We start from the raw sequence: 12104 nt of genomic DNA on the forward strand, positions 1-12104 counted from the left end.
CACCTGGTTGGCCACTGTGTGAACACACTGCTGGACCTGATGGGCCTTGGTCTGATCCAGCTTGGCTTTTCTTATGTTCTTAAGAGTTGCACTTGCATGCTTGAAAGCTCCCATGTGTGTTTGGGCAGAGAATCATCCCTGCAAGGGTTCAGCCTTAGACATCTTGGTTGCTGTTTTTCAGTATGCTGGATGTTACTGGTGTTTTTTTTTTAATTCCTTTTTTAGTTCTTCAAAAAAAGAAAGAAAGAACTTAAACTGTAAAGATACATAAAGGAAAAAAGATAACAGTGGTGGCAGATGTACACATACATTTCTACAAATGATTTCCAAATATCTAAAAATAAGTCAATATGCTATTGCCATCTATATGCCATGCATTCAAATACTGATAGAGCTCTAAGGTCCTCAATCCAATGATTTACCGGAGGTGGGCTTTTATCTTTCCAATGTTGTAATATGAGCTGTAGTCAGGGCAGCAGGTAAAAAGGGAAGACCCAAGATGAGATGGATCGACTCCATGAAGGAAGCCATGGCTATCATTGTGCAGGGGGTTGAGCTAGATGACCCTGGTGGTCCCTTCCAACTCTATGATTCGATCAGTTTGCAAGAGCTGAGCAAGGCTGTTAATGATAGGACGTTTTGGAGAACATTGATTCACAGGGTCACCATGAGTCGGAAACGATTTGACAGCACTTAATACACATCCGTTAGCATCTGGATGTTGCTTGGTTTTAATGGGGGGTGGGTGTCAATTTATTCCAATCCTGACTTGCAGTGTGACGTAAGAGTCCAGGAAAGTTTCCTCACTGGCTTCTTATCCAAGTATGAAAGAAGATTCCATCATCTTTGGGGTGTACACATGTGACTCTGGCTGAGCCCCCACCTCTTGAGGTGGCTCAGTAGTAGAGCATCTGCTTGGCATGCAGAAGGTCCCAGTTTCAATCCCCGGCATCTCCAGTTAAAGGGACTAGGCAAGTAGGTGACGTGAAAGACCTCGAACTGAGACCTTGGATAGCTGCTGCCGGTCAGAGTGGACAGTACTGACTTTGATGGACCGAGGGTCTAATTCAGTATAAGGCAGCTTCATGTGTGATGCCAATGGGCAGCAGGAGGGAAACGGAGGTTGCCAGGGCCGATTGTGACCTCCGCCCTCCCCTGCACTGTGATGCATCAGGGCACTCCCCTGGGGTAACATGCCTGGCTGAGGCTCCTTGACACCAAACTGCTGAGAGCAAGGCAGCAGCAGTGGGAACATCAACACCCGAAGCTGCTGTTGCTGATCAAAAAAGGGGGAGGAAGCCCCACTGCAGGCACCATGGTAAGAAGTAGTCTCCCGGCAAAGGAAGGGCCTCGGTTATAAGGAAGCAGGACCAAGGAAACAGAAAGGTGCTTTTAGCAACTGTTCTGCTCTGGGTCTGGAGGCAAAGGAAAGAGACTCAAGTCAGCCTGGGCTTCTAGAATGGCTGGAGGATGGATAGAACGTAGGATGGCAGCCACACCGGACAGACACTTCTCCTGCCCAGCACTATCCACCTTATTGCCGTGATGGTGTATTTAATAGCTTTCCATATAAGCTTTTATGGAACCTGCAGATTTTGTTTCAACCACAATTAGGGTTGCCAACCCTGGGTTAAGAAATACCTGGAGATTTTTGGGGCAGAGCCTGAGGAAGGCGTGGTTTGGGGAGGGACTTCAATGCCATAGAGTCCAATTGCCACAGCGGCTATTTTCTCCAGGGGAACTGATCTCCGTCGCCTGGAGATCAGTGGTAAGAACGGGAGATCTCCAGCCACCACCTAATTATGTTTTGGGATTGCTCAGAAAACATGAAGGTATAGAGATATATATCTGTAGACATTTAAACGCCCCCCCCCCACACACACACACAAGTTGGGGTAGGGTTGCTAAGAGACCTAGAGAAAAAAAGTCATGTCCGTTTAGTAAAGCCTTAATACGTAGAAATGGGCAGCTGAAGCTTTTCATGGCATGGAAGTAAATCACATCACCGGGTTAATACCAGGAACGCTCTGTTAAAGGGACAGGACAGTTTTTCTTTCTCCAAGCAGTATGGTTGGAAGATCCTCTCTGGCCACTGACAAGGGAGGGGGAGTAGGGTTGCTAGCTCCAGGTTGAGAAACTTCTGGAAATCTGGGGGTGAACTCAGTGGGGTACAATGCCTCCACCCTCCAAAGCAGCCCTTTTCGCCAGAGAAATGGATCTCTGTAATCTGGAGATGAGCTGTAATTCAAGGGGATCCCTAGGTCCCACTTTAGGGTTGCCAACCTCCAGGTACTTACTGGAGAGCTCCTACTGTTACAACTGATCTCCAGCCAATAGAGATCAGTTCACCTGGAGGTAGGGTTTCCAACCTCCAGGTAATAGCAGAAGATCTCCTGCTATTACACCTGATCTCCTGCCGATAGAGATCAGTTCACCTGGAGAAAATGGCTGCTTTGGCCATTGGACTCTATGGCATTTAAGTCCCTCCCCTCCTTAAACCCCGCCCTCCTCAGGCTCCACTCCCAAAATCTCCCACTGATGGTGAAGAGGGACCTGGCAACCCGACCTGGAGAAAATGGCCGCTTTGGCAATTGGACTCTATGGCATTGAAGTCCCTCCCCTCCCCCAAACCCCACCCTCCTGAGGCTCCACCCCTAAAACTTCCTGCTGGTGGCAAAGAGGGATCTGGCAACCCTATCCCACCTGGAAGCTGGCATGCCTACCAGGCACATGGCAACCCTACTCTGGGTGGGTCACACGGTAGGATGCTTCTTGGAATTAACATCATTCTATTCCCCCCCACTAGGGTTGCCACATCCCTCTTTGCCACCGGCGGGAGGTATTTGGGGCAGAGCCAGAGGAGGGCCGGGTTTGGGAAGGGGAGGGACTTCAATGCCATAGATTCCAATGACCAAAGCAGCCATTTTCTCCAGGTGAACTGATCTTTAACGGCTGGAGATCAGTTGTAATAGCAGGAGGTCTCCAGCTACTACCTGGGGGTTGGCAACCCTACTCCCCCCAGGCCCACACACATTATAATGGTGCAATGGGGCCCATTTCCGAAAAGTTCACCTAAAACCCTGAGTCAGTCAGCCGACTACTACTACTGCTTCTAGCTATTGCTTAGTTTGTGTGTGTGTAAAGTGCCGTCAAGTCGCAGCCGACTTATAGCGACCCCTTTTGGGGTTTTCATGGCAAGAGACTAACAGAGGTGGTTTGCCAGTGCCTTCCTCTGCACAGCAACCCTGGACTTCCTTGGTGGTCTCCCATCCAAATACTAACCAGGGCTGACCCTGCTTAGCTTCTGAGATCTGACGAGATCAGGCTAGCCTGGGCCATCCAGGTCAGGGCATTGCTTAGTTTGCCTGGACACATTTAGATGAATCCAGGATTCTGCCTTGTTCCTTAACAAAGACAAATGGAACTGCTGGGGGTTGTGTGTTCAAGGATGAGTAGTGTGTGTTTCTTCCGACTCCATCTTGTCCTTTGCTCCTCCAGCGTGAGTGCATCTCTGTTCACGTTGGCCAGGCTGGAGTTCAAATTGGCAATGCGTGCTGGGAACTCTTCTGTCTGGAGCATGGGATTCAGCCAGATGGCACCTTTGGTGACGTTCGCAACACTAACTCCGACGACTCCTTTGCCACGTTCTTCAGGGAGACGGGCACCGGGAAGCACGTGCCACGGGCCATCATGGTGGATTTGGAGCAAACTGTCGTTGGTGAGTCTAGAAGAGGGGTCCCAAACCTTGCTGAGAGCAGGTAGTGGGCCCACCACAAAATGGCATCCATGGGAGCAGGGGCCAGGCACCGATGTTAAAAGGTTCAGTTACAGCTGCCACTACAGCAGGCAATCTCCTGCCATTGCCTCTTGGCCCCTGCTGCCGCTTGAATAGGGTTGCCAGGCCCCTTTTTGGCACTGGTGGGAGGTTTTTGGGGCGGAGCCTGAGTAGGGCAGAGTTTGGGGAAGGACGTCAATGCCGTAGAGTCCAATTGCCAACGTGGCCATTTTCTCCAGGGGAACAGATCTCTATTGGTTGGAGATCAGTTTTAAATAGCAGGAGATCTCCATCTAGTACCTGGAGATTGGCAACCCTATGCATGAATGAACAGCGGCGCGGGGGAAACGGGGAAACACTCTAAGATTCTGCCGATCTCTGTTGAAATCCTAGAATGTCAGTGACGCCACTTCTGGGTTTTAGCTGGAAGTAACATCGACAATGTCTTTCTTCCTCATACGACCACTTGACTTGTATGACTCACCCAGGCCTGGCTGCTCTCTACTGTTCAACAGCAGCTCCCCCATGATAGTCAGTGTGGTGTAGCGGGTACAGTTTCATACTAGGATCTGGGAGACATAGACCGGATTCCAAAATGTGGGCCTTGATTTCCAAGGTGGGTTTTTACTGGGTTGAATTTGAGCCAAGGTTGAGACGCTCAGCCATTTTTATAAACGAAATGCCTTTTTCTCTATAATGTTTATTTATTAATTAATTTATACCTAGGATTGCCAACCTCCAGGTGGTGGCTGGAGATCTCTCGCTATTACAACTGATCTCTAGGCTACAGAGATCAGTTAACCTGGAGAAAATGGCTGCTTTGGAAGGTGGACTATGACATTATACTCTGCTGAGGTCCCTCCTCTCCCCAAAACCCGCCCTCCTCAGGCTCCATCTCCCCAAAATCTCCAGGTATTTCCCAAACTGGAGCTGGCACCCTATTTATACCCTACCTTTCTCCTCAATGGGAACCCAAGGTGGCTTACATAATTATCCTCTCCTCCAGTTTATCCTGACAACAACCCTGTGAGGCAGGAGGCTGAGAGAATGTTACTGGCCCGTGGTCACCCCGTAAGTTTCCATGGCACAAGTGGGGATTCGAGCCTGATTCTCCCATATCCCAGACTGACACTCTTAAACACTACACCACGCTGGCTGTCATGTATGGAGAGCCCAGGCTAGCCTGATCTCATCAGATCTCAGAAACTAAGCAGGGTCGGCCCTGGTTAGTACTTGGATGGGAGACCACCAAGGGATACCAGGGTTGCTGTGAAGAGGAAGGCAATGGCAAACCACCTCTGTTCGCCTCTTGCCTTGCAAAACCCATGGTCTTGGGGTTGCCATGAGTTGATTGTGACTTGAGGGCACTTAATTATTTTGAGCAGCTTGAATAGACCTGCTTAGCCAGAGCTTGTTAGAACTTGGAAACTAAGGAGGGTCAGCCACGGTTAGTACTTGGATGGGAGACCACCAAAGAGTTGCTATACAGAGGAAGGCAATGGCAAACCACCTCTGGTTGTCTCTTGCCTCGATAGCCCAGTGGGTAGGGTCTCCAGAACTGTTTGCAACTCAAAGGCACGACCATCTTTTTCTTGCCGACGGTCTCAGAGTTTACCTTTGTTTTACTTTTGCAGACGAAGTCCGGGCCGGGACTTACCGGCAGCTTTTCCATCCAGAACAGTTGATCACTGGCAAAGAGGATGCCGCCAACAACTACGCCCGAGGCCACTACACAATCGGCAAAGACCAGATCGATATAGCCTTGGATCGCATTCGAAAACTGGTAGGAGCCCAGTTCATTCAACAGATAATGCAGTGGGGGAGCGCATTTTGGCAGAGTTCACACGACTATTTCTGGATCAGTACACAACATTATACCAGTCCTGTGAACCTGTGTCCACCCTCTCCCTTTCACCCCCTCATCTGTGAAATGGGAATATTCTCGTTATCTGCCTCCCAGAGCTAGCATGGTTGAGTGGTTAGTGGTTTGACTAGTGTCTGCGAGGCTCAAGTTTAAATCGTCTCTGCCGTAAAAGCTCGCTCTGTGACTTTGGGCCAGTCACCCTCTCTCAGCTTGACATTCCAGCATGGTGTAGTGGTTAAGAGCAGTGGTTTGGAGCAGCGGATTCTGATCTGGAGAACCGGGTTTGATTCCCCACTCCTTCACATGAGAGGTGGAGGCTAATCTGGTGAACTGGATTTGTTTCCCCACTCCTGCACACGAAGCCAGCTGGGTGACCTTGGGCCAGTCGCACTCTCTCAGCCCCACCTACCTCACAGGGTGTCTGTTGTGGGGAGGGGAAGGGAAGGTGATTGTAGGCCGGTTTGATTCTTCCTTAAGTGGTAGAGAAAGTCGGCATATAAAAAACCAACTCTTCTTCTTCTGGGTGGTTGTTTTGACAATACAGTAAAGGAGGGGAGAATGATGATGTAACTGGATTTTGGACCTTGTTAGGGATAAAAACAGGTTTAAATAGCTTAATTAATTATGAAGATAAATGACTCTAAAGACTCTAAAGAGCCATGAATTCTCCCCTCCTAAAGATCATGATGGGTAGCCATGTTAGTCTATCTGTAGCAGTAGAAAAGAGCAAGAATCTCTGGTAGGTTATGAGCTTTTGTGAGTCACAGCTGAGCTTAAAGACTCACAAAATTTAAGCTGAGCTTAAAGACTAAAAAAAAATTCTGGTAGGGTATGAGCTTTCGTGAGTATGAGCTCAGCTGTGACTCACAGAAGCTCATACCCTACCAGAAATTTTGTTAGCCTTTAAGATGCTACTGGACTCTCGCCCTTTTCCCCTCCCAAAGTTACAGAAATAACAGGGAGAAAATAAACACAGGGAAAGTACCTTATGCTTGAATTATCCTGCCAAGATAAAGACAAGCAAACAGGCAAACCTTGCATGTAGAAAGCTAGCATTTCATTATGGTTTTCTTTTCAGGCAGACACATGCTCTGGCCTGCAAGGATTCCTGATTTTCCACAGCTTCGGCGGCGGCACGGGCTCCGGCTTCACCTCCTTGCTGATGGAGCGCCTGTCCGTGGACTACGGCAAGAAGTCCAAGCTGGAGTTTGCCATCTATCCAGCCCCCCAGGTCTCCACCGCAGTGGTGGAGCCCTACAACTCCATCTTGACCACCCACACCACCCTGGAGCACTCCGACTGCGCCTTCATGGTGGACAACGAAGCCATCTACGACATCTGCCGCCGCAACCTGGACATCGAGCGCCCCACCTACACCAACCTGAACCGTCTCATCAGCCAGATCGTCTCCTCCATCACCGCCTCCCTGCGCTTCGACGGCGCCCTCAACGTGGACCTGACCGAGTTCCAGACCAACCTGGTGCCCTACCCTCGCATCCACTTCCCGCTGGTGACCTACGCGCCCATCATCTCCTCCGAGAGGGCCTACCACGAGCAGCTCTCCGTGGCGGAGATCACCAGCTCCTGCTTCGAGCCCAACAACCAGATGGTGAAATGCGACCCCCGCCACGGGAAGTACATGGCCTGCTGCATGCTGTACCGGGGCGATGTCGTGCCCAAAGACGTCAACGTGGCCATCGCTGCCATCAAGACGAAGAGGACCATCCAGTTTGTCGACTGGTGCCCAACTGGATTCAAGGTGAGGAGGGTTACATTTCTTTTGTCTTCCAGGGTTGTTGACATGCAGTCCAGGGGCTGGATCCAACCAGCTTTTCTGCTGGTGAAAAAAGAAGGAGCTGTCCCCCTTTGATGCTATGTTGGCGATCGCGGGACCTAAATACATAAAAGCAACATGAAATGGGATCTGCAGTAAAAAGAGAAAATGGACAAGAATGAGGGTGAAAAAGCTGGCTGGATCCAACTTCGTCAACTTAAACATTAATATTATATCAGATCCAACTTTTAGATGGGTGTGTGTATGCATTGGTACAATTAGATCAGTGATCAATCTTGTTATTCTCACTAGCTTTTATCTTGGATCGGTATCTTTTTATTGCAAGTTTCTTAAATCTGAGGCCTTCTTTATAAAACTGGCAGTTATGGATCCAAATGTTGAATGGATCCAGACTTACGCAAGCAGAAGGAGGTTGCAAAAGCAGGGTTTCGGTGTCTTCCCCCATCTCACTGCAGCTCTCAGTGTGCCCTGAAAATTGTGCACTGTTTATGTGGTAAAGAAAAGGCATGTTGGCACTGGAGGCTGCAGTGAGGAGGAGGAATCAAGTGAAATCACCTCTCCTTGATCTTGCAGGAGGGCTCGAGCTAGATTTGCTGGTTTTGAGCAAGAGCAATGGAAGGCAGTTTTGCCTGGTTTCCCTCTTCACTGCAGCCTCTGGTACCACGGTGCTTTTTTGCTTACAAGGGGCCCTCTTATCCTCAGCCCAATAATTTTGGGAAATGTTGTGGGGGAAGGTGTGAAGGCGAAGACCATCCACTTGCAGAAGCTCCTGCCAATCACCTAAATCTGGATCCAACTCTTTTCGGGGGAGTCACGTGCCTGTGGTATCATGGTTTGAATCTGCATTTTGGTGTGCATTTCTGTTCCAGACGCAAAATCCAGGCTGAGGGATGGTGGTGAAATCCCCAAGCTGTGTGATTTAGGAAGGGCTGAAGTCACCAGAAACAGACAAGACAGGCTCTGCTGTCTTGGGCTGAAATATTTGTGATCAAGGTCCATTTCTGTAAGGCTAAAAGTTGTGCCCTAGTTAATATTTGAAAGGAAGGGGTAATACTAGGGTTGCCAGATTCCTCCTGGCCACTGGCAGGAGAATGGAGGGTAGGGTTGCCAGATCCAGGTTTGGAAACTCCTGGAGATTTGGTGATGGAGCCTGGGGAGGACAGGGACCTCAGTGGGGAACTTTGCCATAGAGTCCACCCTCCAAAGTGGCCATTTTCTCCAGGGGAGCTGATTTCTATCGGCCGGAGGTCAGTTGTAATAGCAGATCTCCAGCCACCACCTGGAGGTTATAGAAAAAGAGGTTTCGTGGTGAGCCCGTCAATCAAATAAATGCAGCACGGTGGCCAATTAAGTAAGGATAACAATTGTACTATTACAAAAGATATAAATGCAAAGACATACAAAAGATAGCAAATTGCATGCACAGAATGGTACAAAATCCAGCTTAATATAAAGGACTAAAGTCCCATAACAATAAACAAAACGCAGGTAAGATTAACAACGTATAATCCCTCTGAATAGGGTATGACTCTTCAGGTAAGTTACAGTTGTAAAGTTAAAGGCGCAAAAGCGAGTGTCCAATTGAAGACGCGAAAAGGTCGGTCCGGCTTCTTATTCCCTTTCCAGCCCTCGAGCTCCCTTCAGTTGCTTGAACTAGATGAAATTGACACAAGCTTCTTCCGTGTATTCTTACGTGAAGCAACAATGTTTCATAAGCATTACAGACAAAAGCACACAATGCCAAAAGCCATTACATCGGAGGTACTACTAGTAGCCTTCCTTGCCAAGTACTTACTAGAATGCCTTCCCTGGAGGTTGGCAACCCATGATGCCCCTGATTACCACATGGGGGGTCACTGCGCTAGGCTTGTTTTTGTCTCTCTACTGGTAAATTTAAGCATTGTGGTTTAAGAGGATATCAGAGTCAGATTTATTCATGTTGCAGTCACAGACCTTAACAAACCAACTGTGTGTGTGTGTTGAGTGCCGTCAAGTCGCCTCCGACTCATGGCGACCCTATGAATGAAAGTCCTCCAAAATGTCCTATCCTTGACAGCCCAGCTCAGATCCTGCAAATTGAAGGCTGTGGCTTCCTTTATTGAGTCAATCCATCTCTTGTTGGGTCTTCTTCTTTTCCTGCTGCCCTCAACTTTTCCTAGCATGACTGTCTTTTCCAGTGACTCTTGTCGTCTCATGACGTGACCAAAATACGACAGCCTCAGTTGAGTCATTTTAGCTTCTAGGGTCAGTTCAGGCTTGATTTGATCTAGAACCCACTGATTTGTTTTGTTGGCAGTCCAGGGTATCCGTAACACTCTCTTCCAACACCATATTTCAAAGGAATCTATTTTCTTCCTATCAGCTTTCTTCACTGTCCAGCTTTCACACCCATACATAGTAATAGGGAATACGATGGCATGAATTAATCTAGTCTTGGTGGCCAGTGACACATCCTTACACATCATAACATTTTTTAGCTCCTTTATGGCTACCCTTCCCAGTCTCAATCTGCTTCTGATTTCTTGGCTGCAGTCTCCCTTTTGGTTGATGGTGGAGCCAAGGAAAAGAAAGTCTTGAACAATTTCAATTTCCTCATTGTCAACCTTAAAGTTGTATAATTCTCCTGTACTCGTTACTTTTGTTTTCTTGATGTTCAGCTGTAGTCCTCCTTTGGCACTTTCTCTTTTAACTTTCAGCAGTAGTCATTTCAAATCTTCACTATTTTCTGCCAATAATGTAGTGTCATCAGCATATCTCAAATTATTAATGTTCCTCCCTCCAATTTTCACCCCACCTTCATCTAAATCTAATACAGCTTTCCTAATTATATGTTAATTATGTTAACAAACCAACTACACCCAAAAATATAATAGAATAAAATAAAATTCAACCCACAGCTGTATTAGTTCAGTATCACAATAACATCTACTACTACACATTGAGATAAAGACTCCCCCCCCAATTAAAATCGTTTACCAGGATATTGTGGACCTCATCAAGCCACTGTGTTACCTGTATCAGGCCTAATAAAACTTTCCCTTAGTTTAATTGCTGTAATTGCTATAATGAAAATAGGTAAGTTTACATCAGCCAGCAAGAATCTTACTCGCTCTTCTTCTGAGACCAACACCTGTGGTATGCACTGAATCAATCTAGGTCGTATTGTGGTGGGCAGGGCACAGTGAAAAAGAGCACATGGCCAGGTCTTCTACCTGGTCTGCAGAGCAGGGGCAAAACAGTTGACCATATGGAATTCTACCACGTCTACCTTTAATAACTTCTGATGGAAACACTTGTAACCGGGCCACTGTAAAAGCTCTCCTTTTAAGAGGATATATTATTATTATTATTAATTTGCTTGCTTCTTTCATCCCAACCAGGTTGGCATCAATTACCAGCCCCCTACAGTCACCCCTGGAGGAGACCTGGCACAGGTCCAACGAGCCGTCTGCATGCTCAGCAACACCACGGCCATCGCCGAAGCCTGGGCCAGGTTGAACCACAAATTTGACCTCATGTTCGCCAAGAGAGCTTTTGTGCATTGGTACGTTGGCGAAGGCATGGAAGAAGGGGAGTTTGTAGAGGCTCGAGAAGACCTTTCGGCGTTGGAGAAGGACTATGAGGAAGTGGCCACTGACTCGTTTGAGTCGATAATGGATGGCGAGGACATTTAAAATACAGTTTGCTCCTCTCTGCGCATCAAGCAGTCTCTCTCTCTGTCTCTCTCGCTCCATTTTGCACTTTACATTTGTGGAAAGACAGATCTGTGACCAAAGCCCCCAGCAGGCTGTGCCCAAGCACCCTGAGGTATGTTAGGTAGGGATTCACCAGGGGTCATAGAATTATAGTGTTGGAAGGGACCACCAGGGTCATCTAGTCCAACCCCCTGCACAATGCAAGAAATTCACAACTACCTCCCCCCCCCACACACCCCAGTGACCCCTACTCCATGCCCAGAAGATGGCCAAGATGCCCTCCTTCTCATGAACTGCTTAAGGTCATAGAATCAGCATTGCTGACAGATGGCCATCTAGCCTCTGCTTAAAAACCTCCAGGGAATGAGAGCTTACCACCTCCCGAGGAAGCCCCAACCTTTTTGAGCCAGTGTTCACATTTGGGATTCGGACACAGCGTGGTGGGCGCAGCAACAAAACGGCTGCCACAGCAGGCACTGTGTCAGCCACAAAAACGATTACCACAGCTTAACTTCACTAACACAGTGCAGATCCTTGTGCTGTGGTGGCAGCTGCTGCCAAAGGATTTTTTTTTAAACTACACAGCTTACCAAATCTCCAATAGTGAATCAGAAGCTTTGCTGGGCGAAAGTCCTACCTGGCCCCATCCACTTCCTAAAAACACTTGGCGAACTCCAGGAAAGGTATAGGCGGGTGCCCAAAGACAATTCTGCCCGTTCAGTTACCATGTCCCAACAGGTCAGAGTCAGTTAGGTGAGAGTAGGGTTACCAGAACAGGCCTGTTTGGGGAATAGAGCCTGAGGAAGGGGAGCATTGCTGAAGCTGTGATGTCACCACCAGGTGAGCACCCAGAAGTGACTTCACGGCACCCAGGATGCTCTAGGAGCCAGCATTAAGAGCGGTGGTTTGCAGTGGTACACTCTAATGTGGAGAACTGGGTTTGATTCCCCGCTCCTCCACATGAGCGGTGGATGC

General features: G+C 48.2%; 1 protein-coding gene across 1 annotated transcript; it reads left to right on the top strand.

The window, feature by feature from the left end:
• Positions 1–1312: 1312 nt before the first annotated feature.
• LOC130475588 (tubulin alpha-4 chain-like) lies at positions 1313–11108 on the top strand. The gene is made up of 5 exons (XM_056847405.1): positions 1313–1318; positions 3499–3718; positions 5410–5558; positions 6718–7398; positions 10815–11108. Exons 1-5 carry the CDS (start codon positions 1316–1318, stop codon positions 11106–11108), a joined length of 1347 nt encoding a protein of 448 aa, XP_056703383.1. The 5' UTR covers positions 1313–1315.
• Positions 11109–12104: the final 996 nt, after the last annotated feature.

The sequence above is a fragment of the Euleptes europaea genome, chromosome 3 (genome assembly GCF_029931775.1).
Source record: "Euleptes europaea isolate rEulEur1 chromosome 3, rEulEur1.hap1, whole genome shotgun sequence".
Taxonomy (NCBI): domain Eukaryota; kingdom Metazoa; phylum Chordata; class Lepidosauria; order Squamata; family Sphaerodactylidae; genus Euleptes; species Euleptes europaea.

Excerpts from the sequence above, each read along its gene's own strand:
- LOC130475588 (XM_056847405.1), top strand. Across the intron at positions 5,559-6,717 it reads TGGATCGCATTCGAAAACTG|GCAGACACATGCTCTGGCCT; the intron begins GTAGGAGCCCAG and ends TTTTCTTTTCAG. Across the intron at positions 7,399-10,814 it reads GGTGCCCAACTGGATTCAAG|GTTGGCATCAATTACCAGCC; the intron begins GTGAGGAGGGTT and ends CATCCCAACCAG.